The sequence below is a fragment of the Gadus chalcogrammus genome, chromosome 15 (genome assembly GCF_026213295.1).
Source record: "Gadus chalcogrammus isolate NIFS_2021 chromosome 15, NIFS_Gcha_1.0, whole genome shotgun sequence".
Taxonomy (NCBI): Eukaryota; Metazoa; Chordata; class Actinopteri; order Gadiformes; family Gadidae; genus Gadus; species Gadus chalcogrammus.
In genome coordinates, this window is record NC_079426.1 from 15113842 (window position 1) to 15141197 (window position 27356).

Below are 27356 nucleotides of genomic sequence, written 5' to 3' on the forward strand. Positions count from 1 at the left end.
CGGAGAAAATCAATAGGGAGGAAACAGCCGGCGAGGGTTAGGAAATATGCAGTTGCCGAGTCAATTAGAGGACATCAAGGAAACGATTGGTGATTGGTGTTTAGCACTGGTGGTCCAATAAAAACGCAGAGCCGATGGGATTCATTACCTCGCTGTTCGATTGAGGCCCAGACCAAACAAATTAATGAAGCTCTAATTCTGTGGCTGCTTAGAGAGGCAGAAGCGCGCTGCTGCACTTTGGAACCACAGTCGTCTGCAATTATCTTGATATACATTGTAAATAAAAACAACCAACAAAACACTAACAAGAGGGATAAAAACAAAAACACTAAAAACACTAGCTCAATTCCGATCCGAAAGTGTGGACGTTCCAGCAAATAAAAACGTTTCCCACTGTTTTCCCTCTTTTTTAATTTAGCAACCGAATTGTTAGCGCCACAGTTTCCTGGGATCAAGGCCCGGGCAGGAAGGTGACCAAATACGGACCTGCCCTCTTCCTTCCAGCCCAGTGTGAGGGAAGAGGTGTGGAGGGAGGGGGAGCCACAAAACCCTCAGCAGACACAAAACAACACTGATTCATTCGGAGCACCATCTTTTAATTAGTTTGCACCATTTCATCTAAACGATTGTGCTGGTCCACCTCACTGGGTAAAAGGGGAGGGGGGGAGGGTGGGGGTAGAGGGAGACAGACAGAGGCAGAGTGGGAGGGAGTATAATTCAGTAAAAGGGGGAAAGGGGGCTGGAAATAGGAAGGTGTTTGCGGGGAGGCAGTGGCGGGTGGGGTGGGACGGGTTGGTTTGGTGGGTCTTGACACCCCACCACAGGGCGCTAGGCAACCATCCGGTGGGTGGGCTTTGTGGGACATTTTACCAATTTTTCATGGCCATCCCTCTTGTTGTGACCCCGGTGCGGGGCCCTTTATGTCGCTGACAGCTCCGTGCAGGAAAACATGCTGCCGCTCTGATAGCATGAAATGGAGGAACAAAGACCCCCGGGGAGAGGAGAAGGGGCCCGCCGAGGCGCGCCGTGCTCCGGACCCGCCTGGCGCTGGACACAAACAGATGTTAGGCCGGCCCCGGCGCTCACCACGCCCCCCCCCCCCCCCCCCCCCGGAGGAGGGGAGGGCCCGGGGCCCCGCAGCAGCTTTGTTTCAGGGCTCCTCTAAGACAAAAAGAGGAGCCACTCCTGCTGAAAGGGCCCCCCTAGCAATATGGCCGCCGTAGATAAATCATGGAGATCTCTGTGTGTGTGTGTGTGTGTGTGTGTGTGTGTGTGTGTGTGTGTGTGTGTGTGTGTGTGTGTGTGTGTGTGTGTGTGTGTGTGTGTGTGTGTGTCTAGGGGTGGTGCAATGAATTCTCAATGTGCCACTTAATAGGCCCCCCTCTTAAATATGATGGGATCTTTTTTTGGGGGGGGGGGGGGCTTGAATGAAGGCTTGAATGAAGCCCAGAGACTCTTAATTTGTGAAGGCAGAGTTGTTTAAGAGCCGGCGGTGCCAACGTGGGGCTTTTACAGCTGCGTTACAACGGCCCATTGTGCTGAAGGACATCACTCTGTAACCCTGCGACGCCGCAGCGCGTACAAGAAGCCAGCGGGGCCGGGCCACTTAAATCATCACCTCACCAACACTCACAATGAGTTGTAAACTACCACGCCATATTACTGGCCCTTTTTCCTTTTGTTTTTTGCCTCTTATTTCCATCTTCATGAATCAACTCCTCGGCGCAGCGACAACCTATTTGTGTCCTTTGCTTTTGATCCGAATGGAAATAATGCGACGGAATTATAAATATGTTGTTTGCGGCACGGGGAAGGGGCAAAGAGGAATGTCCTTGCTTGCGGAGGGCTTCATCAACACCGTGTGGTGTCGGAGACTTCCAGGCAACTATTGCCAAGGACATGGCGACACCAATGTGTTAGTGGTGATGAAAGTTGTGTGTGTGTGTGTGTGTGTGTGTGTGTGTGTGTGTGTGTGTGTGTGTGTGTGTGTGTGTGTGTGTGTGTGTGTGTGTGTGTGTGTGTGTGTGTGTGTGTGTGTGTGTGTAAGCGCGAGTGTGAGAGGGTGCGTTGAGCGTGCTTGTATGTACGCGGGCCTGTGAATCTGTTTCAGGGTGTCTGTCCGAATAACCCTTATGCAACCACCATAGACCTAAGACACCCATGCCTCTCTCCCCCCCCCCTCCTCCAAGTAAGGGAAAATCAAAAACAGTTATTGTGCTGCCCCATGGACAGGGGACTGTATTAGCTGAGTTGGGACTGACATCATACGAAGCAAGGCCCTCAGTGCCAGTCACAAAGAATCGCCTATCCTTCACTGGGGGTGCCTCCATTCTTCTGCACTACATCAACATGAAGAAACCACGGTTATCATTACTCGACTTCCTCGCTGTTGTTTCTCTCCTTCTTACGATCGTTATGAGTTGCGTTTTTACTTGGGCTCTCAGCTCCACTCTGACTCAGAGAATGGAGGGGGAGGGGAAGCATCAATTGAGAAAATTGCAAGAGACAAACAAATGTTATTGACGTGGAGCCAGAGTCGATCATTCATCATTTATAGGAAAAATTGAGCGGCTTCCAAAAAAGGAAAAACTACTGACCCAAAGATTTAATATCACTCTGAATTTGAGTGTGGGATGCCAGACTGATCGGATTATGATTACAAATGAGATCCCACATTACATTATTAAGAAGGGAATAATGTCGATGTCTACAGGACTACAAGACAAATACACAAGTTGCTTGTTCGGATTTTAAATAAAGGTTGGGTAGTCTAATGCTTGCAAGTGCACACGCACACACAGACACCTGCGATCACTTGCTCACGGTGCCTTCAAAAGTTGCCTTGTGCAGTTGCAGTTAGTAACAGCAACTTGAGCGATTGTGAGAAAGGGAGGAAGTGGAAAAGAATAAGAGAGGTAGTGGATGGGTTGAACGTAGAGGAATGATACTATTCTCCCAAAAGTATCCGGTGTTGACTACAAGTCCAAGAAGGGCCCCGGATTCCTCCATGCGTCCTGGACCTCAGCATCATCTGAACGCTGAACACATCAGCTCTATAGCTCAGTCAGAGGGAGAAGTGCGTCAAGTGTGGGTCAGGGTGCGAGAACTCAGTGCCCCCCCTCCCTGGTAGGCGCCGTCTTGTGCCAGGCTCTGAGGTCATCGTCAGAGCCTGGTTTGGACGGGTCACGCCACGCTACCGCCGGCATGGCGTGTCCAGCTGCCCACCCCCCCGCTCCGTCCCGCTCACAATAGCGATGGCGAGGGCGGCCGGGCGCGGGCTCAAACGGCCTGTTGTTAATGGAGACATGGCTTGTTCCTCGTTTGGTCAGAGCTTTAATTATACGGGCAGCGCTCCGATCAAAGCCGCGCGTCGTGTGTTTACGCCCCTCATTGGTGCACTGTCTCTCTCTCACTCTCTCTCACTCTCTCTCTCTCTCTCTCTCTCTCTCTCTCTCTCTCTCTCTCTCTGTATCTTTCCGTTTTCCATCTCTCTCACTTCATTAGCATACAGAGCAAACAGAGAGGGGGAGAGAACAGGCGCTGTTGTCCGGAGGGAATAGTCTCCCCTCTATATCGAGATGGGTTATCTCTGGTATAATGGGGCCTCATTGTGATAGATTGGCCTCCCTAAGTGAGATAATATGCCTTTATTGTATTGTCGGGAAACATCTCTGTCAGGGACTCTCTGGGGTAGCAGGCGATACACTGGCCCAAGGCAAACAACGGGACGGCCAGAGTCCATCCGTGACTCCATATATATGGGTTAATCACAGGCAAAGCCCACTGCAATTCAAATGCACAGCCGTGAACTGAATCTGACCTGTTTGTGAAAAGGTGGACATTTTTAAATGAATAGCGTCTCAATGGGAGCCGAACATTTAAATCTTTAATTTCTATAGGAATTTTTGGACTGTTGATCAAGGTGTGTGTGTGTGTGTGTGTGTGTGTGTGTGTGTGTGTGTGTGTGTGTGTGTCCACCAGGATGCTGGAAGCCAAACAAGGTCATAGTCCCCAGCGTGGAGGGTCCCTTGGAACAGGGGCCCAATCAGTGCTAGCCCACTGGTTAATAGATGGATGGGCCCCAGAATTAATTAGCCTGACTAATGTAGTGTACACTTAATTACACCGCCGCCTTTTGATTTATAGCTGCACACATGCTATTCAAAGCTGGGATAAAAAGGGAAAAATATTTTTTTCCCCTTCCCCGTCACTATGGGAAATGGTTTGCCTGCCATTGGCTCGGAAAGGACACACTAGCTACTGCTAATCTTCTTGGTATATTGTCTTAACTTTTGGCGTAGCAAAGACATTCCAGAAATATTTAATATATTTATGTCCTGCCAGAATTACAGATTTTTTTGCAGAGGAAATTCAGATTATATTAGACAGCCAATGCATCACAGGGATTTAGTGTCTTTATAAATAAGACCTTTCAACCTGCAGGATCTCAACTGTACTGCAGATCATGTATCGTGCTGTACATAATTCAGTCAGAAAAATGTTCTAGGATAAAGAAACATGGTACATGAACTTAAACCGTATAGCACATTACACATAAGCTAAACATAAAACATGTTCCAACGGTGAAAAAGAAAATATCTCCATACACGCGCACATAGAATATACTGGTGCACGTATAGTGTCCACAACGCCAGGGTAAGCCAGCCTTTAATGCAGAGGTACTACATACTGCATGGACGGAGAGATGGGGAGCGCAAAGCCTGCGCCTGTATACTCTATTCCTACTGGCATGGGGCGTGTGCTGCGAGCCCGTGTGAAAAATGAAATATCTATCACTCTGCCTTGTCATTACTGAGCGCTTTACAGCGTTCATTAGGAGTGGGGCTAGTCCTGGGCCCCACCTTTAATTTCATGCTGCTCAAGCAAGAGAAAGGACAGGGGACAAAGGGGGTAAGATTGATGCCTGGCCCCCGTCCCAGCCAACCACCCACCCACCCACCCACCCGCCGCCTCTCCCTCGCAATCTCCCTCCGCCACTGCTCGCCGATAGGGGGCGCTGCTCTAAAAGCACGGGCCCAGGACGCGAGCACTCTGCGCCGGCCGGAGCAGCGAGGGGGCAGCTAGCTTAATGAAAGCCCCGGATGGGCTCCAATTATAAGAGCCCCGCGTCGTGTCAAGGGGACAGTAGATCAAGTCAGCAATTAACCCTCCCGCCAGCCCCCATCAATCCTTAAATTGGAGCCGGCCGGCCGGCCGGCCCCGCACCACACAATCTCTGCAGATATTAAATTTACATTCTATTACGTTTAATTAGGAGGGATTTTAAATATACTAAGAGTCCAGGCACGGCGCCTCGGCCATGTCAGCCCTGCTGGTGATTCACGACCACCTGCGACCTCCGCGGGAACGCGGGCACGCATGCGCACGCCCACACACACATCATGCCCAGGGCACAATCTCTCACACACACACACACACACACACACACACACACACACACACATCCAACAGCCCAGCGTCTTCCACCTGCCTCAGACAGACGTCAACACGTAGGTCGTGTTGGTGGTGTGGTGGCTATTTTTCGATATAATGAATAAATACTAATACGATTTTATGGAAATACAATCTTGTAAATGTGTCTTCTCGTGTGGGAGCCCTGATTAAAAAGCAGCGGGTTCAAACTCCTACAGGAACAGGTTTATTGACCACAACAAAAAAATACAACTTTACATGACAGTTGGCTTGCTGTTTTCTTGGCCCGTTTGTGAGCGGGGTCTCGTCCTTAATCAAGTAAAAGGCCCGGACACTCAATGGCTGAATGCAAATAAATATTGCTAATCATGTAACACACGTCCCTGACTGTATGGGTCACACCTGCAAAGAAAGTGATAGTCACCCTATGTTGTATTATCATTAATACAAAAATAAATAAAAAGGTATACTATTCATCCAATGGATCAAAATCAAGGACACAAGGCTCAGGAAAACCCCTGGATGGGTGGCCACCCCATATCAAAAGGTGTCTCCGTTTTCACACTGCTCCTTGGTTGACTACACCGCCTCCCACGCCCACCTTCTTCTGTTCCCTCCCCGTCCTAAGCCTGAGCAGATCCTAGTCTGGGAGCAGCCACACCTGCCTCCCTTGCTGGCTCCGGGCCGCACCTCTCGGGCGGCGGGGCCCGGCCCCAGACAGAGCCTGTGAACCACTGGGAAGGAAGAGAGGGGAGCGGGGTACTTTTTCGGCGGGGTCCGGACCACCTCTAGGCAGCTCAGCCCAGGCATTAGTCTCCACGTGGCTGTGTCCTTTGTCCGGCAGTCAAAGGACCGCTGAATGGGGGTCAATTGAAGCCAACTCCCTCTGTCGGTCACAATTAATGGGGTAGCCCTGGGCAGGAAGGAGGGTGGGATGGAAAGGAGGTGGTGGTGGGGGTGCGAGTCCTTTGGTTACTGATCCTGACGCGCAACCATCCCAGGAATTTGCCACCTGTATCCACCCTCATGGGGACAATAACCCCCACCCCCACCCCACCCCACCGCCCTATCCCATCCCTCCACCCCTAATACTAGCCCCGCCCACCTTTCGATCCCGAGCCCTCCTCCCTCTAGCGTGCGTGTGCAGGTCAATGCGCGGCGCCTGGACGTCCATTGAGGACCCGGTGGCCCAGACGTCAAGGCACGGTGGGTGAGATGTGAGGCCGCCTTGCCGACCAGTCACCCAAAACGGCCGGGACGGAAATGGGGGGGGGGGGGGGGGGGGGGCGGTGGCGTGGTCCTACAATACATGTGTGTGCAGCTGCAGCGATAGGGACTTACCAAAGGTCTGAAGGAATGTCCAACCGGAAAAAAGGGGAAATAAACGGAACCGAAACAGTGACATAAACCAGCGCTCAATATATGCTTATCAAGCCATGTGCAAAAAATAATAAGGAAATCGACTACAGAGATAAATGTGAAAATTAAAAGATGAAGAGCGAGCGGAGAAAAACAAACGCGAGGGAGAGCAAGTGGGAACGAGATGCTTGTGCTCTCTCTCTCTCTCTCTCTCTCCCCCCCCCCACGCTCCCTCTCGCTCTGCGTGTCTGAATCAATCTTCAGATAAGCATGGGAGATCGATCCACCTCGGCCCTCGAGCTACAGCTAAGCACTTCGGTGGACGTGCACTAATTGTCCTGCTGACATTAATTGTCATTAAAGGGTTTAAAACTGCTAGCCGGTCCGCGGGGTTAGCACCACGGTTACCAGCCCATTTGTTTGTTGCTTTTTTAGCAGCGCTATAACAGACATGGGGTGGGGGGGGGGGATAGATGGAAACATTTTATGGAAGGCTCTTCACTTTTGTGGCATCTTACATAAGCAATGTTGGATGAAGAACCTACTGTCTTTTAAGTGGTGTGTGTGTGTGTGTGTGTGTGTGTGTCTGTGTGTGTGTGCATGCATGCGTGTGTGTGTGTGTGTGAGGATCTGTTGTGTATTGCTTCATAGCCCACAGCTCTAACTTCCTGGGGTTTTCTTTAGTCTAAAGAGCCCCCCTACGTTGCTGCCACACCCCTCAGGGAAAATCAATCAGATACATGTGGCTGAACAAATTGGTCCCTGTGAGTGAGTGTGCCTGTGTGTGTGTGCCTGTGTGTGTGTGGGTGTGTGCCTGTGTGTGTGTATGTGTTCCTGTGTGCGTGTGTGTGTTCCTGTGTGTGTGTGTGTGGCCTGCCAAGGTGCATAAGAAAAGAGCAGGAGGGGGGGGGGGGGGGGGGGGGGGGGGTAGAGACGGACACACACTGATGCAGGCCTTACACATCCCTGGTAGAAGGGGTCACGACCCCTGGCTCCACTCAAACAACATTTCAGAGTGGCCGGGACAAGCAGAGGGTGAGTGCTTACCTACCCTGGTGTGATAAGGAGGTGTGTATGTGTGTGTGGGGGGATGTAAGGGAGAAAGTCATCTAGTTTACTCATTGCCATTGAGCAAGGAGATGACTACAAGAGCATCCCGAGGCACCCAATTGGCTGCTTTTTGTCCTTTGCAGCCACCCATGGGTCCTCTGCCAATGTGTACTTACGGGGGGGGGGGGGGGGGGCAGTTAAAGTGCCCAGGACACAAAATTACATGACTTACTATTTGTACCCACAGTTACTGAAATATGCCCTCGGAGCGTTTCCAACATGATATTTCTTTAACGGCATCATAAAGCATCGTGATAGTGTAATATATAACGCCACATCATCAATTGATAGCACCGCTGACAGAGCCAAACTTTTAGTGGGTGTTTTTCTGTATTCCGCCCGGGCCGCTTCTCAATGGCCTCAGTGTTTGTGCCATCTGCTGCCGCGGCTCAACGGGTGGCGAGGGAACGACACACTGGAACGCTCTCCGCACCAACGTCTTTATCTTTCACATGATCCCTGTTTTTTTCTTTTTTTTTAATGCGACCTAATTACGGCACCGGAATCTAATGTACCACATCAACTTTGTGTGGGTGCCTTGAATTGATCCACTGTGTGTGCGGAGAGGAGGGAAGCCGCTTTGAGTGGAAACATGTGCCGATCCCTCACATCAGCTGGGACACGGAACGGGGCTGACTCCCTGCGGGCCCAGAGTGGGACACTGAGATATATCCTCCAGAAAACACAAAACTCCCGAAGGCTGCAGCATATAATGGCTCCTGAGTCACTGCCTGCAAAGCCCGCCGCATTGAAAAAACCTGAACTAAATGAAACCCCTTCCCCAACTTTTTCCTTTTCAACAGGGCGCTGGTTGAATGCAACAATGCCCACACCTTGATCAGGCCCACTGACTCCAAACCTATTGTTGTTGTGAGAGCCAGCCAGCGATTGCCCCACAAGTGGTTTTCTTCCCCCACAAGAGGCTTATCGTTAGGCCCCACTGTCTGCGGTGGGCCTTTTATGACTTGTTATTCCACTGAACCACCAACACCACTCACCCTCCCCTCATCTCCTCATTAAGAATGCTGAATGACTGCAATACCCTGGCCCTCACTGGCCTCATTTGCACCAAGAGAAGGGAAGGAGGAGGCAGGAGGAGGAGGCAGAAGGAGGAGATGGGAGAGCAAAAGAGGGAGGGAGCAAGGGAGAGGAAGGGAGAGAGAAAGAGTGGTGAATAGCAGTATAACATAACAATGCACTTGGAGGCTAGGTAGGCAAACACAGCTGGGCCACCCCCACTGGAGTGGATAATGAGCCATAATTCTGAGGGGACCCTGAACTAGTAAACCGACTTTTACTGTGCCGTTTCTAACCTGAGTGCATACCCTCACATCAACGACTCCCACAAATAAAAATATCGATATGGCAATGCACAGTGTGCACTGGCTCTGCAGAGACTTTTGTCAATGACATCGTAAGGTATTTGACAGTTATACCTTCCTTGTGTACTGAAATAAACAGTTAATGTATGTATGAATACAAAAATCTCTCTCTCACACACACACACACACACACACACACACACACACACACACACACACACACACACACACACACACACACACACACACACACACACACACACACACACACACACACACACACTCATAAGTGCTTACCTCAATAACCTGCTTGGTGTCCAACCGAAAGTTGAAGTCCCCAAAGACAAAATACGGCAACTTTTCGAACCGTTGGTCTGTGATCCTGCAAAAAAAAGGAGACTATTATTAGAACAATTTAAAGTAAAATGACAGTGTGCAGGGTAGGAGCTGGGGAATTCATGAGAATATAAACAATTATAATTGACTCCAAAGGAGACTGTTAAAACCAATCAGAGGTACATTTGTCTTGCCTCAGGGCATCTAGTTTGGAGGACCACAGCACCACCTGCTGGTCTAAACACTGTGGGTGGAGGTAAGCTTATCAGCTTGGCTATTAGCGGAACGACAGGACATACGTGTTATACTCATAATTCAATATTAACATATACTTTGGAGTGGTGTTCTGGATTTTTTAATACCATTTATACGAGTCAATATAGTCTCATTGAGGTATTTATATTTCATACATATATTGATATGGAGAATACAAAAGGGTGCAAGATCTATAGAGTTGGCCAGCTGTTTTGCATTTTAGAGTTACGGTACATGAAGCTGGTCTGAGCACCTTTAAAAACCTGGTTTAAATTAAATTAAATTTTAACTGGATAATAACCAAAAGTTCCTCTGCACATAAAAATATTGAATGCAAAAAAAGATCCCTTTGATTCATATCATGATTCACTGAAAATGATGGAGGGAATCCAGGAAAATATCAAGAAGCAGAAATTGCTGAGTAGGTTAAACTAAAAAGGGATTCGACCGGATTCCCAAAATAAGGAGATGCAAACGATCCTTCAGGACATCACCTGACCCCTACACCAGCTGCTTCTCTAAGCCCTGCATGTGGAGAAGAGAAGGAAAACTTAATATAAAACAAACCCTCGGACTCCCAGGCTTTTCAAACCAAAGTACACAGGACATTAATAAGCCAGTGTCCAGCTGCACCTGAGCTCCAATGACCCGGCCTCAACCCTGCAATACTGGCGTGTCTTCAAGCGGTTCATCTTAGTCTTCTATTTCTCGGTTGTCCAATGTTTTTTTAATGTAGCACTCAGATAATGGTATTTTTTATTCAGAGCGCTCGGAGTTGGGTAGAGCTTGGAGGATTCATGGAGTCCAGATCCTCTTCGTCATGGACTGCTTCCAGACCTTGGGTCTTGGTGAATCACTGCATCCCATCGTGTTAGAAATACGGAAGGAAGAAAAAAAGAAAAAAGAAAACGCCACCTAAGCGACATATAATTAACTCTGATGCCTCATCACTGGCTTCAAAGTGGCTCCTCTACCGAGCCACGGATAAGAAATTAAGGTGAGACAGTAGCACAGCCTGGGGGTAATTAATAATTGGGGATGCCTGGCACGCCGACTCTGTTAATCGCGGGGATAAATCTGCCCATGGACTCTCCGGGCCCAGATAACAATATATTTATGGGGCCGTAAAGAGAGGAGTCATCTTCTCCCCCCTTTCTCTCTCTCTGGTAGGTCCCTTCTTTTCCAGCCAGTTGTCGTAAAACCTAGCCTGTGTGTGTGTGTGTGTGTGTGTGTGTGTGTGTGTGTGTGTGTGTGTGTGTGTGTGTGTGTGTGTGTGTGTGTGTGTGTGTGTGTGTGTGTGTGTGTGTGTGTGTGTGTGTGTGTGTGTGTGTGTGTGTGTGTGTGTGGAGGAATGAGGGTGGAGCAGCAGAGATGATTGAACTAAAAGGCTGAGAACATAGAGCAATTATATTAAATAGAAACTAGATCATGTTGTCATCCATTAGGTCCTCGGCAAAACGGGCCCTTGGCTGAACATCGCTGCATATGTATGGACAGGCGAACAAGCCTGGGACTCAATTAAATAATAGGCCCCCCATGCAGCATGTCGGTTGGCTGTTTTTCAAGGGTGTACCTGGGGGTATTTACATGCCTGAGTACCACTTCTCAGAATAACTCATTTCCATTCACTGTCTCATTTCAAATGAGAGACGTTTGTTTTTTAAAGTGGATCCTCCACACTGCACAGCGATTGAACAAATTAAAGTTGGAAACTCACGCCCTTGGCTGACAAAATGATCACTCTTTAACAGACTGACTGCTTTCCCTCTCAGCGAATATCGGGCAATGAAATTCCAGTTTGGGCTCCCTTCCAAATTATTGCTTAAATATATTGCCTTTGAAAATGTACCAATTGAACATTTCCGAATAGCCTCGACAGGGGTAATAAATAAAGAGATACTACTTTATTTTCCAAGGAAAAGTTAGGAGAAGTTTGATCCCCTGAAGTTAGTGCGTGTGTGTGTTTCCGTGCATGCGTGCGTCTGTATACATTTCAGCGTGCATTTGTATGTGTGTGTGTGTGTGTGTGTGTGTGTGTGTGTGTGTGTGTGTGTTGGTCCCGTCCATTGGCCCACTAATACACTGGGTGCCATGATGGTGATGAGGTCATTAACGACCTTCCACGGCGGTGTTAAGAGAGTGAGCGCTCCATTCAGGCCAGGGTGGAGGCCAGTGGATCCTGTTGTCCCCCTTGAGGGGCCATAAACCCCCTCGGTCGTATAGGCACGTCAGCGCGGGGCGTCCGAGGCGTGGGAACTTATGTATTACTTCTCACTAATGTGCTGTTAATTACTGCTCATTTGTTTCTTTTGCTGAGAGAATGAAAAAGGAAAAGAGACGCTTGAGCGATTTCTTGAAAGAAACGAAAGAAAGAAGAAGGCTTCTTTTTCTTCACTTGAGTAACGTGGTCAAGTGGGTCATCGCGGGGTGTGGGTGCAAGGTAGGTAGTGGACCCGGTGGCTCCAATATGGATGGCGGTTGTGGAAAGGTCATTGAATTCCCTGGAGAAGTGTCTACATATTACATACTGTCATTACAGCATATAGGGACATAAAGATCATACCGAATAAAATAAAAGTTGATATTTTCTATAAAGAAAAATGATAAATATGTAAAAAAATCTAATAAAATCAAGTAAAGGGAAGGGAAGTGAAGCAAAGTGTAGCTAATGCCAACAATCTTTTTCCCCTTCTTTCTGTGGGTCTGCTTCTCTTCCTTCCCCCTCTCCGGCCCCACTAGTACACACAGCTTTATCTGCGCTAACAGCCGTGTCTAACAGCCGCGGCGGGGCTGTTTTGTCTGCCTGCCCAAGGTATCAGCGGTCAGGTCAGAAGGTAACGCTCTGTTTACACGATCCGTTTCCTAAAGCACTCGTGGTGACCCGGCCGTGTGAGAGCTGACTTTTGCTCGGCCTTTTGTGGCTTTCTCTAGTGCTGGAGGGAGAGAGGGAGGGAGGGAGGGAGGGAGGGAGGGAGGGAGAAAGGGAGCCGAAGAATCGCACACATTAGCTCCAGCGGCCTGGCCGTGAATAGGCTTGAAGGTGGGGGGTCCGAAGCCGTGAAAAAAAAACGAGGAGGGGCCCGGTGTCTTCGTTGGGGGCCACCCCATTAGTGGCGTCATCACAGTTCATTCAGGCAAACTGTAACAGTGTCAATGACATTCTCCCACAAAGATGCACTCCTTTACACAGTCTATAAACATGCTTCAGTCCCCACTCCGCCTCCTCCTCTCCCCGCACAATCCACCGTGCAGTAACACCCCCTGAAACGGGCCCTTTACAAGAGTGGTTCTCACTGCGGTATTGGAGAGACACACACACACACACACACACATACGCACGCAGACACACACAAAGACCAGGGTCAAACACTAATTTATAACAACTCTGCTCCCAGGGCTTTTACAGCCCAAGCACAAAAAGAAACTACCCCAAAAAAGACAGGTCTTATTTTCTTCCTTTTTACCCTTCCCTTGCTCAATGTGTCACCCCCGCGCTCGCTCACGCGCATCGGAAATTATTTCGGGAGTTCCTCTGGTTGTTGACACACACACATGGCAATTTAGCCATCAACGAGGACTCTTGGGGAGCAAACGTTTTTATCGATAACAAAACCTAAAACACTTGAAATCGCAACCGTAGCCCAAAAAGCCCGGGCCAATGTTAATCCCGCCTCGGAGCGTCGGGATTACGGTGGGTGATTGGCGGCCGGGCCCAGGCGTAATAGACAGTGATCACCGGATTAGCAGGATGCTAATGGCAGGTCCCGAGAATCCCGCCGGAGAGTGACAAGGTGACATACCATAACGAGTCAACATCGGCACGGCCCCGGGGTTTGACTCGCAGCACAATGCTGCTGACGACCGGAGCTAACCTATTGTGGGTGAATGTCGGGAATTCTGGGTGGGGATGGGGGGGAGAGGGGGCGGGTAAATGTTAACATTGGGAAGAATGTGCTGGGGTGACAACTGAGTGAATGGAGGCAGGGGTGGCCCCTGTCAGGACCTCTGACACGCCGCCAAACAGCCCCCCCCCCCCCCCCCTGTAAACCCACCCATCCTCAACAACGCCACCCGACTTACCTAACCACACCACCCTGGATGTTCTCGCACCCTGTCCTGGAGATGGGGAGACAGGGTTTAGGGGTGTAGGGGGGAGTGGCAGTGTGGTATAGGGGTGGGTGGCTGAGGGGGAGGGGGTTGGGGTTGCACTGGCGCGGTCACGGAAAGGTTAAGCCGACTAAAGCCAGAGGGTTGGTGGTTAAAAGTGTCCAGCAGGGGTGGAGGGTATGCTGGTCTTTACCAGGTGTCACTAAAGACTCGGAATCTGATCAGAAAACAGCACTGCGTGGTTTTTGTGTAGAGCGCTATGTGTTGCATTGTACCGTCAGGCAAGTAAAAAGAAATCCAAGTCACTCTTGGAGACGTAGGTAGACTGGACGGTGCATGGGACTCCTAGTTCACAGGTAAACACAATTGATCACTGCTGGAGTTCAGTGTAAAATTATGCTACCTCAATGGTGGATCAAACTTTGGCCATTGGTATATTTTCATTGCATTTAAATCCTTTCATGGAAGGCGGTCTTCTTGTTTGTGGGCATTCCCATCCAGGTCTACTGATAGTCTCACGTTAGCAGGAAGCAGAGTGGGATCTTATATATGGGGGCAGCGCTAGGGGGAGCTGAGGGGTTTTTGGTTGGTGGGTTTCAGAAGGGGTGAAATAAACAGGTTTACTCTGGGGAGGGGGTGGGCCCTGGGGGGGGGGGGGTGAGAGGGAGCAGGAGATAGATGGAGACAGTTACTAGGGAGGATTAACCCCACTTTCACACTAGACCTCTCAGGGTGAAGAGTCACAGACGCATGCACACACGCACACAGACGCACACACACACGCTAGAACCTGCACCAATATATTTTAAATAAGCGGATATCCAAAAAATTGTATTAAATAGTAAATAAACTGAAGAATAGATTTGTAAAATTGGTAAGCATAAAATATTAAATTATGTAACGAATTGAATGAATGAGTCAAATTAATTAATTAAAGTCAACACACACACACACACACACACACACACACACACACACACACACACACACACACACACACACACACACACACACACACACACACACACACACACACACACACACACACACACACACACACATTCCTCTAGTCTCTAATGAAATCCACTGCAGCTTGATTTTAAGAGCGGATCTTCCTCTGGTTATCCGGCGTGGTTATCTGCAGCAGGAACAGGTCTATTGGCGTTCCCCGCTTTGCCTGCTCTTTCAGCCCGTTGTTCTGGGAAAAAGCCTAAAGGGAAACATTTAGATGGGAGGCAGCTCCTTAGGAATGGCCTGACAGTTGACTGATGACCGTCCACGACGTCACAAAGCCGGGCTGTGTGGCGGCCAGTGCGCCCCACTACCTCCCCATGGGAAACTAATTGCTCCCGATTGTTAAAGCCAACATTATTTTTCTGCCAATCATTGCCCCTCAATGGCCACGAAAATAAGCATGAAATGGCCCTTTCAGGGGACAAAACGGTTAAAATGTCCCCAATGTTGATCAAATTAACTTCAGCGGTGTGACAATAGACTATATTTGTGTGAAAATAATGGCGGCGCACAAAGGCGTCCTTTATGCGCGGATTTCACAGTTGTAATGTAAAACTGTTCCCCCTGAACCCGACCAGCCACTTGAATTGGGGGGGTGGGGGGAGTGGAAAAAGAAACAAACTTCCACACACAATAGTGGACTTGGGGAAAAAGAAGAAGAAGGAAACGAAGGGGGAAACGCAGTTGATCACTCGCTATCGTTTCGCAGGATTGGCCGGCAATTAAAGATTCTGGATTAAATCATGTGTTGCTCTAACATTCTCAGCACAGTTCGGTGAGCGATTGGACGTTTTGGTGACCCGTCTTGTGAGCCTGATGCATGACTCGGGGAAAGCGTCAAGTTGCAGATACTTTGTAAAAATAACAACTTTAACTCTTCTTAATAATTCATCACACACACTACCATGTTATCAAACCCCAAGCAAAAACAGCAGAAATTAAATGAATCACTACCACGCTCTCTAAATGCCAACCAAACGCTTAACATAATTACAAAACAATGACCCCCCCCCCCCCCCCCCCCGTCGAAGGAAATAGAAAAAAAAAAAAAGAGTTAACAGGACTCAATACTGGCAAGCTCAATGCAGCCCTGAGGGAACTTCTAAAGAAGAGAGCTGTAATGGAGGGAGAGAGGGAGGGAGGGAGGGAGGGAGGGAGGGAGAGAGTAAGGACAGAGGAAAGGAGAGAGTAAATGAAGGAAGGAAGGACAAAGTGAGGGAGGGAGGGAGAGGGATGGAAGGAGGGAATGAGAGAGGGAGGGAGGGAGGGAGAGGGATGGAAGGAGGGAATGAGAGAGGGAGGGAGGGAGGGAGAGGGATGGAAAGAGGGAATGAGAGAGGGAGGGAGAGGGATGGAAGGAGGGAATGACAGAGGAAGGGAGAGGGATGGAAGGAGGCAATGAGAGAGGGAGGGAGGGAGTTTTTCTTCCTTTGCTCTCGTGGAATGGAGGAGCAGAGCTCAGCACCAGCACGGACCGCTGATCCTGTTCAAGCCCGATTTCGGTGGCTTCTCAGCATTGTTCCTTCTGAAGCCACCCTCAACCACTGCCCCCTCCACCACCTCCACCTCCTCCAGCAGCACTGCGGCGCTTTGGTGATAAAGACCGTGTCCATTTAGCCGTTTATTATATTTTGTAAAGGGCCGCAGAGGAAAAGGCTTATCAGATGTGTCCTCAATGGGCCCTAAGCTGGCGTATTAAGCCGGGCCGCCGGCAGATAAGGAGCCAGGGCTGAACCAGTCATCTGAGGTCTGGCGGTCATACACCCCCCCCCCCCCCCCCCACACACACACACACACCTCGGACCCTCACTTTTTCCCCCGTGTAGCAAGGCAGGGCTGTTCGCCACTTCCTCAAAACTCTCCCCCTCTGAAAGGAGACTAGAGCTAAAGACCTAAGGGAGAGGAGGGAGTGGAGACGGAGAGGAGAGGAGAGAGAGAGAAGGAGGGAGGGTACAGAGAGAGAGAGAGACAGAGAGAGAGGGGGGCAACATGGAGAGAGAGAGAGAGAGAGAGAGAGAGACAGACTGAGAAAGACAGAGAGAAAACAGAGACAGAAAGAGAGAGAGTGAGAGACAGAGAGACAGAGAGGGACCGAGAGAGAGAGAGTGAGAGACAGAGAGACAGAGAGGGACCGAGAGAGAGAGAGAGTGAGAGACAGAGACAGAGAGGGACTGAGAGAGAGAGACATTTTGGCCAACAGATACTTCCCCACGACCCCCGCCCCCCCACCCCTCAGCCCCTCCCCTCCTCTTTTTCCCTGCTCGGCCTTTTCTGGGGGTCTAGGAGTCAGAGTGGGGACAATGGGCAGAAAGATGGTTCCCAACCAGCCGCTGAATGGAAACACTGTTGGTGGCAACACCGCATTCAAAGCCCCGACCGGCCACATTGTCCTCCCCGATTGGCCCAGGAGAATGGAGTTTGCTGGTGGCTGCCAAAAGGTTAGCAGCACCGCTGAAAGAAGAGCCTCATTATTCACTGCCCCTTACAGAGCCCGCAGACCCAAAATGCCCCCCCCCCATCCCCCATCCCCCATCCTCCCCCCCTACCCTCGACCCCCGCAGTCTTTTCTTACTGTGGTCCGGATTTGCACTGCAACTCTGAACACGACAGAGACCCCCCCCTCCCCCCCTCCCCCCCACCCGATTTACATTTCTGCTTCCCTTAAGATAGAACACAGCCTGTGTTGGTACAGAGTGGACCTCCTACCCCCACAGAGTTTATATCACTTACACCTCAACATCCCCTCCCATCGCAACCCTCCAGACCCTCAGTCACCCACCCTCCTGGCCCCAGAGGAAAAGCAGATGGGGGGCTAAAAGACCCTTTGCCATCGTCACCTTCTCGATGATATGGGCAACTGATAAGAACACGGATAGCATCGCTGACCTGGAGGGATGCAGGACTGTGGGAGTGTGGAAACTGCCACTCAGTCCCGGGTCCACGCTGCCAGCCCCCCCTCAGCTAACCCAAAATAAAGGAAGGATTCCGCAGTGGGGTCACAGTTTATACTTATTATATGAAGAAGGTAGTTTCTTCATATAAAGCAACTCAAGGAAGAAACCGAAGGGAGACTGGAGAGAGGGAGAGAGGGAAAAGGCTAACGTCATCAAAAAGGACAACGAGAGTAACCGGAAAGGGCCCACTTTTGGGAACGTCATTTAACGCGTGTAAATCCAAGCTAAGCTAGGCCGTCGTAAAAGCGGCCGCGACAGCGCCGCCATATTCCTCAGAACACTCCCGCTTCGCCGGCAATTAAAGGGCTGCATTTCCGCCAATCAGACGGAGAAGGCGAGGAACCCAGCGCACACGGTCAAAAACAAAGATCAGTAGGAGAACAGTTTTAAAAAGGCCTCGCTCATAACTCAGAGGGGTCTTTGGGGCGCCGGTGATGATGTATGCCGGTCGTATATACATGCATGTAGTTAGTCAAAGTGGCGGCTGTGGGGCAGGAGGTGTGGTCGTGTGCGTTGTGTGCGTTGTGTGCGTGTGTGTGTGTGTGTGTGTGTGCGCGCCACGCATTCAGACGCCATTAGAGCACGCCCCCGCCCCCCCCTGGCTAACCAGCAGTGCTTTAATTCCCCTGTTTGCAAGGCTAGGTGAGGAGGGTGGAGGTTTGTGGGGCCGGGTGGTGGTGGTGGTGGTGGTGGTGGTGGGGTGGCGGTGGTGTTTTAAGGGCACTTCATCATTCTGCTCCACTGCTGTAAATGGATATGCCGTAAATCACATTAGCAGCACGGCGACCAGAGACTGTGTTCCTTGGAGTCGCCTGGCCTGGCGCATGTTTGGGCAGCACCCGGTGCCTGACAAGGTGGGTGGGTGGGTGGGTGGTGTTCGTGGGTGTGCAGCAGGGATGGAAGTGGATGAAATTGGCGCAGAGTGGTGTCAATTACAGCATCATTCTAGGGTTCATTTGAGCTAATCAGGCAACACCAGCAGCATGACATGGGCTTTTTGTGCAGCTGATTCATCTTCAAAGAAATAACGATGTGGGTCAGAGAGGTCCCACAAGAATTAAGACCCTCTATCGACTCCATTTATATTGGAATATATTACCATACGCTTAAAGTAAACGTTTTAACCTTTGATATGGAAGGCGGACTGAGGGCGAGCTAGCCAAACGAAAAGGCACGTTACTATTGCACCTTATGGGGAAGAAATCAGATAATACTGGGCAGATGCAGAGAGGAGGAGAAGTTGTGTGTGTGTGTCTGAGTGTGTGTGTGTCCGTGTCCGTGTGTGCCTATGTCTGTCTGTGTGTGTGTGTGTGTGTGTGTGTGTGTGTGTGGTCGTGTGTGGTCGTGTGTAGGTACCAGTCTAGGACGTAGCCAAGGGCCTTCTGTCTGGTCCCAGAGTAGACAGAGGGGCTCTTCTCCAGGGCGACCAGGTTGGAGGCGTCATGGAACAGGTGGATGTTAACCAGGTCGAAGGCACTGAGGGGAGGGGAGGAAGAGGAGTCACTTCACCGGGCCGTGGACCAACAGGGCACGCTGCAGTGCGGAGACTTTCTGAGACCGTTATGCCGTGCAACAATGCGTCCGTTAGATTTACGTTATAAAGTAACAAACAGAAAAGACAGGTAACTGGTAACACTCAAAGACTATCTTAATAACAACACTACATTGATACCAAGTAAGAGACAAACGGAGGTGGCTTTCATTCAGCTTTGTAGTAATTAATAGCCAGATAAGCGTCCAACAAAGAATATCCCATGGTGATACGTTTACTGCTGAAGATACAGATCTCAGTAGGGATCATGCCTGCCCCTTGAGGTAGTTTATTCCGACCCGGGAGAATGTGTGCGTGTATACCCCGACCTCCCTTGTGACGGCCCCAACCCCCACAACTCCATCCCACTGTCCTGTTCTTCATCAGGCCCTCTGCCGTCAACCGGCACGGCCCTACTGAACACTCACTGTGGTAGCTCTTTAGTCCCTGTGTCGTCCCTGTATTAGATTACACGCCCCCCCTCCTCCTCCACCTCCTTATCCAGCTCCCCCCTCCTCATTGTTATTTTCTATCCATTTCTACCTCTCCCCCCCATTCTTCCGTCCCGGCGTTTGTATTCAGCCCCCCGCACACGTTTCTATGCCATGTAATGTTTTCTGTCATCTGTCATGTGCGAGTTGCACAGCTAACATGATTACACCTAATCCAATACTCGCCCCCTCCCCCCCCCCCACCCATACCTCCGACCCCCCAATACATCCCCCCACCGTGGTATGCTGTACAAGTGGAGGACTCAACTATCTCTCATAACCCGCCTCACTCTCCTGTCTATATGATGTGGTCGTGACCCTCTCTCTCTCTCTCTCTCTCTCTCCCCCTCTCTCTCCCTCTCTCTCCCCCTCACCCTCTCTCCCTGCCTCTGTCCAGCAGGGATACACATTGGAATTCAGTGTCGAAAAGAAACTTTCGTTTTCATTTTGCATTGTGATCACGTCGGCGAGACTTGTGTAAAACACAACAGACACACAGCAGATAGAGTTAGCAACAACAGAAGAAGAAAGGACGCTCACCAGTCCGCCAAGGCCCACCGGGTTCTGATGAAGCCCTTTCTGGACCACTTGCACTGCGGAGAAGACAAGGGAACAAGAAGCAGATACTGAAGATTAGAATACATATACTTCAGTGACATCGCACTTCAACCATTGTTATTGATCTGATCGGAGCACTGTTCTCAAATGAATAATGATGCATGAATAAATACTAATGTCCCGGGGACACGAATCTGCAGGGGCATCGCAGCTGCTCAACACAACTTGTCGCACCTTCGTCATCCTTGCAGACCCAGACAGCGTTTCTTTTGATTAGGACGTTTCTTATGAATACATAGAACCATATGCCATTTAACCTGTATTACATTATCATACTTTCTGTAACATGTCCAAATTAATTGATTTCCAAAGCCAGGATCACATTATTCCTGAGAAGTCAACCCCTCTGAACGTGGTTTATACATGTAACATGTGAAGATACGGATCTCAGCGCACTGGATGGAAGTCCTCCAGCCTTGAGTGAATTATCTAATCACAAGTCAAAAGATCCTCAAAATGTCACATGATGTGCCATGAAGCTAGTTATTACTTGACAAGACAAATTGAGGTTTTGAGTTCTCATCTTGAATCTATACACACACCGGTAAGACCTTTCTTCTCCATCCTACTCTTCCGTTCCTTTAATTTTTCTCCCTCTCTTTCCATTTCTCCCTCTCTTTCCATTTCTCCCTCTCTTTCCATTTCTCTCTCTCTCTCTCTCTTTCCATTTCTCTCTCTCTCTCTCTCTCTCTCTCTCTCTCTCTCTCTCTCTCTCTCTCTCTCTCTCTCTCTCTCTCTCCTCTCTCTCTCTCTCTCTCTCTCTCTCTCTCTCTCTCTCCTCTCTCTCTCTCTCTCTCTCTCTCTCTCTCTCTCTCTCTCTCTCTCTCTCTCTCTCTCTCTCGCGCTCTCTGTGTTGCACGTTTTCCCCATCGCTCTCATACTCCTTAATGGTGAGTTAACTGCGCTGATGAATAAACTAATTACGGGGCAGGGTCACATAATTACAAATTGACTAATTCTATTTGAAAATCTCAGATGCAAATTGCGCGGCTGAGAGCAATTTGATTGCGCCGCACATCCTTCAGACGGCATTACTCTGAGATTAACTGTATTCAATTGAATTACATTAGCATACTCAAATTAAGCCATACTGCATGGGATGTATGGTCCCAATTACACCTCGCTCTCCAAAAGATGGTGACTCTGAAGTCTCGGCCGGCTAATGCGCAAGGGCGGTGGACTGCGAGGTGTACAAAGCGGTCCCGCCTGCGTGGGAAAACGGAGTCTCTTTAATAGTCAATAGTCAAGGCATCTCTTCCTCTGCCACAGCAAAAAAAAATAAAAGTGGCCGAAATTAAACTCAAAGAGAAATTATTAAGAGTACAATCATGGGGCCGGATAAATCGCTCACGGGACAAGGTAATTGTATTATACCCTCCGTTTGATAAATAGGTAAAGGAAGGGATCCTCTGTTTAGGTGAACAGGGGGGGCGACGTGGATGTGGTTTTGGATGATGCACTTATGTGCGTGCTGTTGTTGGGGTTTCAAAGCAACACCAATACAAAGTTGTGAGAGGAAAATGGCACACACAAACCTACAGAGAGAGAAGAGAGAGAGAGATAGCGAGTGAGACAGATGGACAGAAGAGAAAGAGAGAGAGACAGTGAGGATGAGGAGCAGGAATGAAGAGGGGTGAGCAGTGACAGAGTGAGGCAAAGGGGGGGAAAGAAGTGGATGAAAAGAGGGAGATGGAGGAAGAGAAGGAGGGAGGAAGAGAGGACGAGAAGCCCATCCCTGTTCCTCCGTAACAGCATCTTCAACTCCCACCAGAGACGTTTAATCTGGATTTAATTTAAAGAGCCATTAACTACAATCACAGCATTAAAATCCATCACTTCCCTGACACCCAGCCTCAGATTGCACCATTTCCTCCACGTTTGACTGATTGACCTCCTCCCCCTCCTCACTTGCTTATAGACACACACACACACACACACACACACACACACACACACACACACACACACACACACACACACACACACACACACACACACACACACACACACACACACACACACACACACACAAACATAACACAAAAAAACAACCACCATAAAATATGACATCATCTACAATCATCGGACACAACCATAAAAGAAAAGTCCCCAAAGAAACACGAATAAATATCAAAGCCAAAAAAATATTCTTTCAATTCTATCTCCGTTTCCTGACTATGTGGAAGTGTGAAAAATAATAATAATCCTGACCACAATAGAAAAAATTAACCAAAGTACATAATAAAAAACAAAGTGTCTCCATTTGGCTCAAAGAGTCCGTACTTAAATCTCCAATTATGCTTTTTTAAAACAGCCGCCCAACTCCGGATATCAATCCTCAGACTAACAGCTCACAGAAGCCATCGTCTGATCAGGGCCGCGGACGCACGCTTCGTCTCCATCGGTTGACATGGCGACATCATGATTGCCTAGCTCCAGCTGTCAGTGGAGCGGAGAAGATGACACAGATGCTGTCTGCCAGCGTGTAATCTCTCCCTCAAACACCATTATCATCACCACCGGGGTCTGTACCTCCGCCTCGGTCTGTCTCCTGAACCACCGCCGACACACACACACACACACACACACACACACACACACACACACACACACACACACACACACACACACACACACACACACACACACACACACACACACACACACACACACACACACACACACACACACACACACACCTTCAGAGCAAACAGCCGAGTCTTTTTTTCCAACAGATAACAGGTCTGTTGGAAAAATAATGTTTTAGAATGTTGGTCTCAACATTCTAAAAAACATAATGTCACACCGTTAGTTCCCATATTAAAACCAATTGCGACATCTACATGGTGATGGGAACTTCTGAGGAATAAAAATCGTTCATATCAACGCATCAAATTCATAGAATGATTGTCGTTCAGGGAGTCATCCTTTTTGTGTGTGTGCATGGAGAAGGAGGTAGGGGTTGGCCAGGGGGCGTCAGGTAGTCAGGAAGGTGGAGGAGAGCGGTAAAGGTCGCCGAGCTGGGTGTCCCACCGGCTGACATTCTGACGGGGGAGGGGTGCCACCGCCCACTCCTTGGGCTTGAGACTGTGACGTACGCCATCAAACAGCCTGGGTTGTAGTTCAGCCTGCTGGATGGTGTGGCTATGGGCCGATCGCCGCAGGTACATTATGGGATGTCTAGCGGTGGGCAGGAGGATGACCTCACAATCGCACACACAGATACTGGACAATTTCAAGAGAGAACTCCATTTCACAAACAAACAAAAATACAAAACAATCCCATCTACAGTCCTCCATCTGCCCCCATCTCCCCCCTACATTGTTTCCCCCCCCAACAGCACTTGTGCGTTGCTCAGTCCATTTCTATGACCTTTTCCATCTATCAGCACACAGGAGCTGGTCTGCCATAAATAACACCAGAGGTGATTTCTGGGGAGGGGGATGAATGGGTGTGTTGGTGGGTGGGGTGGGTGGAGGTGGTGGTGGTGTAAAGGCAGAAGAGGGTGGGATGAGGGAGATGGGGTGGGCTGTATTCAGAAGCAGTGTGACGGAATTGCAACATGAGTAATAAGTGATACACACAGCCCCCAGATGGATCTGCTCCTTCCGGTCGACATTTATCTCTATTCAATCTTCTGGTGTTGGGGGGGGGGGGGGGGGGGGTTAGTGGCAGTGATGAGGGTGATGGTGGGGTGTGGGTGGAGTGCTGATGGAAGATGGGGCTATTAAATAAGAAGTCCTTTGCATTAAGGTTCGAAGGCCTGCTGCATGTTCGTCAGCATACACACACACTAACCCACACAGTAGACCATTTAGGCCTCAAGGAAAATACATTGCTCCTTAAGCCTTGGGCCACTTCCAACCACTAATTTACACACAGAAAAAAAAAAAAGAATGGTTTCTACTTCATTCTCCCGCTTAGCTCGAGGAACAGCCCCTGCCTGCCGCAGGTGTCCTGCATTAGCCCTGTGAAACGCAGCCTAACCTTTCCCACAAATTGAGTTTAACTTAACTGGAGTCACTTCCACAACTTACCGGGCTCTTCACATTCATCCACTTCTCCGTGAGCTGTCAAGCCTCTCTCGGTACCGTTTGTGTGTGTGTGTCGGGGTGGGGGGGGTTTACAGAAGCATGCTTCTCTGCGCCGAGGGCCAGAGCTGGGGAGTAATTACAGCCACGCTGGCGTAGCTTTACAACGGAGGCCACTAAAAGGGTATGAGAAGTCAATGCTTTTATGGCCGCTCCACCGCTGCCAAACAGCAAATACAAACTTATATGGATGTTGATCTACTGCCTGTCGGCCATTTTCTCGCCCCTGTCCTCTCCTGTGGCTGGGCGTAGAACAATCAATAGCAAGGGCACATTACGGTCTGGGTCGTATACTTTATTTATATAAGGCAATGACAAATCCTTATGATGCAGTGTGGGGGGGGGGGGTCGTTGCTGTCGCTCGGTCCCCCCCTCCGCTGCGTATCACGGCGGCAAAACAAATAAATAAATGAACGTGCTGGCAGGTGAGGAAAGCCTAGGATTGACTTGACGGAAAACAACGGGAAATGGCAGCCCGGCGAATCCATCAGGCCGACCTTTCAGGAGAAATGGAACGGGCCGTATCCCCCCCCCCCCCATCTGGTTCCTTCTGGTACAGCTCGTAGAATTTACGTTCCCTGCGCCCTAATTCCCGGGGCTTAGACCTGTCACTCATCCGGGAGATGCAGAAGGACCGGCTTTTGAGTACATTCCTATAATTGAGGCAATCAGGTTGGCAAGTAGGCACACACACACACACACACACACACACACACTATTGATCTCCAAGAATACTGAATTTCCAGTCTTAAATCAGGTCTCCTATTTATTTATTTATTTCTATATTATTATGGTTGATATGGACTCCCCATGACGTGTTTGTGTGTAGTGTGTAACGAGGTCAGGTATATTGTCGGTACAGGAGGTAGTAATAAGGTTCTATTAACACAGACAATATAACGGCACCGAAGCGTTAAAACGCGGTTTACTTGTTTATGGGGGGGCAATTGTGCTCATATTTACAACCGGGTCACTAGTTTGATACGGCGCGATGCAGGACGTACGAGTAGCTGTAAATTCGCGGATTTGTGTATGATAGCTTGTAAGTCAGGGTCAAGCACATAATGCACACACTCAAGACACACACACACTCACGATATGTACGTAAAAGCAGACAAGACCTCAAGTACATAAAACCACACCCACTCAAGTGCACTCAAAGGGGATAAGTGGCATTTTCTCTCAAAGCAGCACGGAAACTCATTCACAGACACACACACCACAAATAGCTCTAAGCACCATGATGTCATCAGGATCCCTCTTGTTGACATGCTATTAACAGTGTTGGGGAGGGGGGCGGGGAGGACCGTAAAGGTAACGCACAGACACAGAATGAAAAACACACTTTTGTCTCGACTCTCGCCTTTCCCGGTTGAGTCTTCGAAGCCCCTCGCCGACCCCTTGTAGGTTCAAACTCAACGATACAAATCTCATTCACATTTCAGGACCACCCCCCACCCGCGCAGAGCCAGGAGAGCCACGTCGGCCCGCTGCGGGTGCACCCGCCGCGTCTTACCACGCAGATACCGCGGCAGCTCTCTCAGCCTCTCAGCCTCCACGACCAGGGAGGGGTTGGACAAAAAATTAAAAAAAGCCGGAACCAGCCGCCTGGGTCCCAAGTCCCGTCAAGTCCCGTCCCGTCCCCAAACCCCCCCTCCCCCCCACCTCCAGCCTCCGCCCTGGTAATAGGATTCTTTAAGGCATCAGATGGATGGTGAATCCAGGCGGTTTCATCTACTAAAAGAGGGCATAAATCAGCGTGGCAAGGGAGGCGGCGGGACGCGGCCCGGGGTTATCGCCTGCCTGCCTCCCTCGTGAGAGCTTTGCATTAAAGCATTAGTGAAATTAATTCATCTTTCATAAGAGGTCCAAGCAGTATCTGTGATCTATGATAACAACCAATTTCTCACTACGGAAGGGGAAGGGGGTAGGGGGGGGGAGCGGGGCAAACCGGGGAGTGGGGGAGGGAGGGAGAGCGAGAGAGGGGGAGACCAGGAGAGAGGGGAAAAAAAAAGACTTGTGCCCACTCGGTCCTGATAGACTACACAAATCGGTTATTTTTTTCTTTATAAGAAGCGCTAACATTATGTGAGGAGCTGCTCCGCGGAGCGTCCGCTGGGATTCATAACCAGCGGGCCGGGGACGAGGCATCCATCAGGACACGCCGCCAAAACTTTAGCTCGTTTTTTTATCAACGCAGAGCCACACACACACGCGCTTTCTCTGCCATCACTCGCGTCCTCCCGGTGGAGGTGTGTCTGTGTGTGTGTGTGTGTGTGTGTGTTTGTGTACGCTCTGTGAAAAGGCTGAGGCTGCTCTAGCAGAGTTACTGCCTTTAGATCGTCTCTGAAATAGGCAACGAGGGGGCAGGATAGAAACACACATGGCCATCTGTAGTGGTGAGTGGGTGGTTACTGGGTATATCCTATAAACATATTTGTGTATGTATATGCAGATATATACACATTTTTCTTTTTGTGGATCTTTCTTTTTAGTTGGATCTATTTATTTTGTGTGTGCGTATGTGTGTGCATGCATGCGTGTGAGCGTGTGCGCGCCTGTTCCATCTTCCTCTACATATATTTGTAAAGGTGGTCTGTTGGACCATGGCTGACGGATGATTCGGAGGTTGGAGGATGACATGCAGGCGTGCACACTCTTTATTACTACATCAGCACGGACACACACACACACACCAAACCCCTCCACACACACACACAAAACCCCTCCACTT

At 49.6% G+C, this 27356-nt stretch overlaps 1 protein-coding gene across 3 annotated transcripts in view; it reads right to left on the reverse strand.

Moving 5' to 3' along the window:
• The window catches only part of LOC130405126 (inositol polyphosphate-5-phosphatase A-like), a 130353-nt gene that overhangs the window by 30851 nt on the left and 72146 nt on the right, over window positions 1-27356 (reverse strand). For all 3 annotated transcript variants that reach the window (XM_056610117.1, XM_056610115.1, XM_056610116.1), the window contains exons 7-9: window positions 20453-20505; window positions 19247-19366; window positions 9522-9606 (exon numbers count right to left, since the gene is read on the reverse strand). In XM_056610117.1, coding sequence (XP_056466092.1) covers window positions 9522-9606; window positions 19247-19366; window positions 20453-20505 — 258 coding nt within the window. The remainder of the gene's footprint in view (window positions 1-9521; window positions 9607-19246; window positions 19367-20452; window positions 20506-27356) is intronic.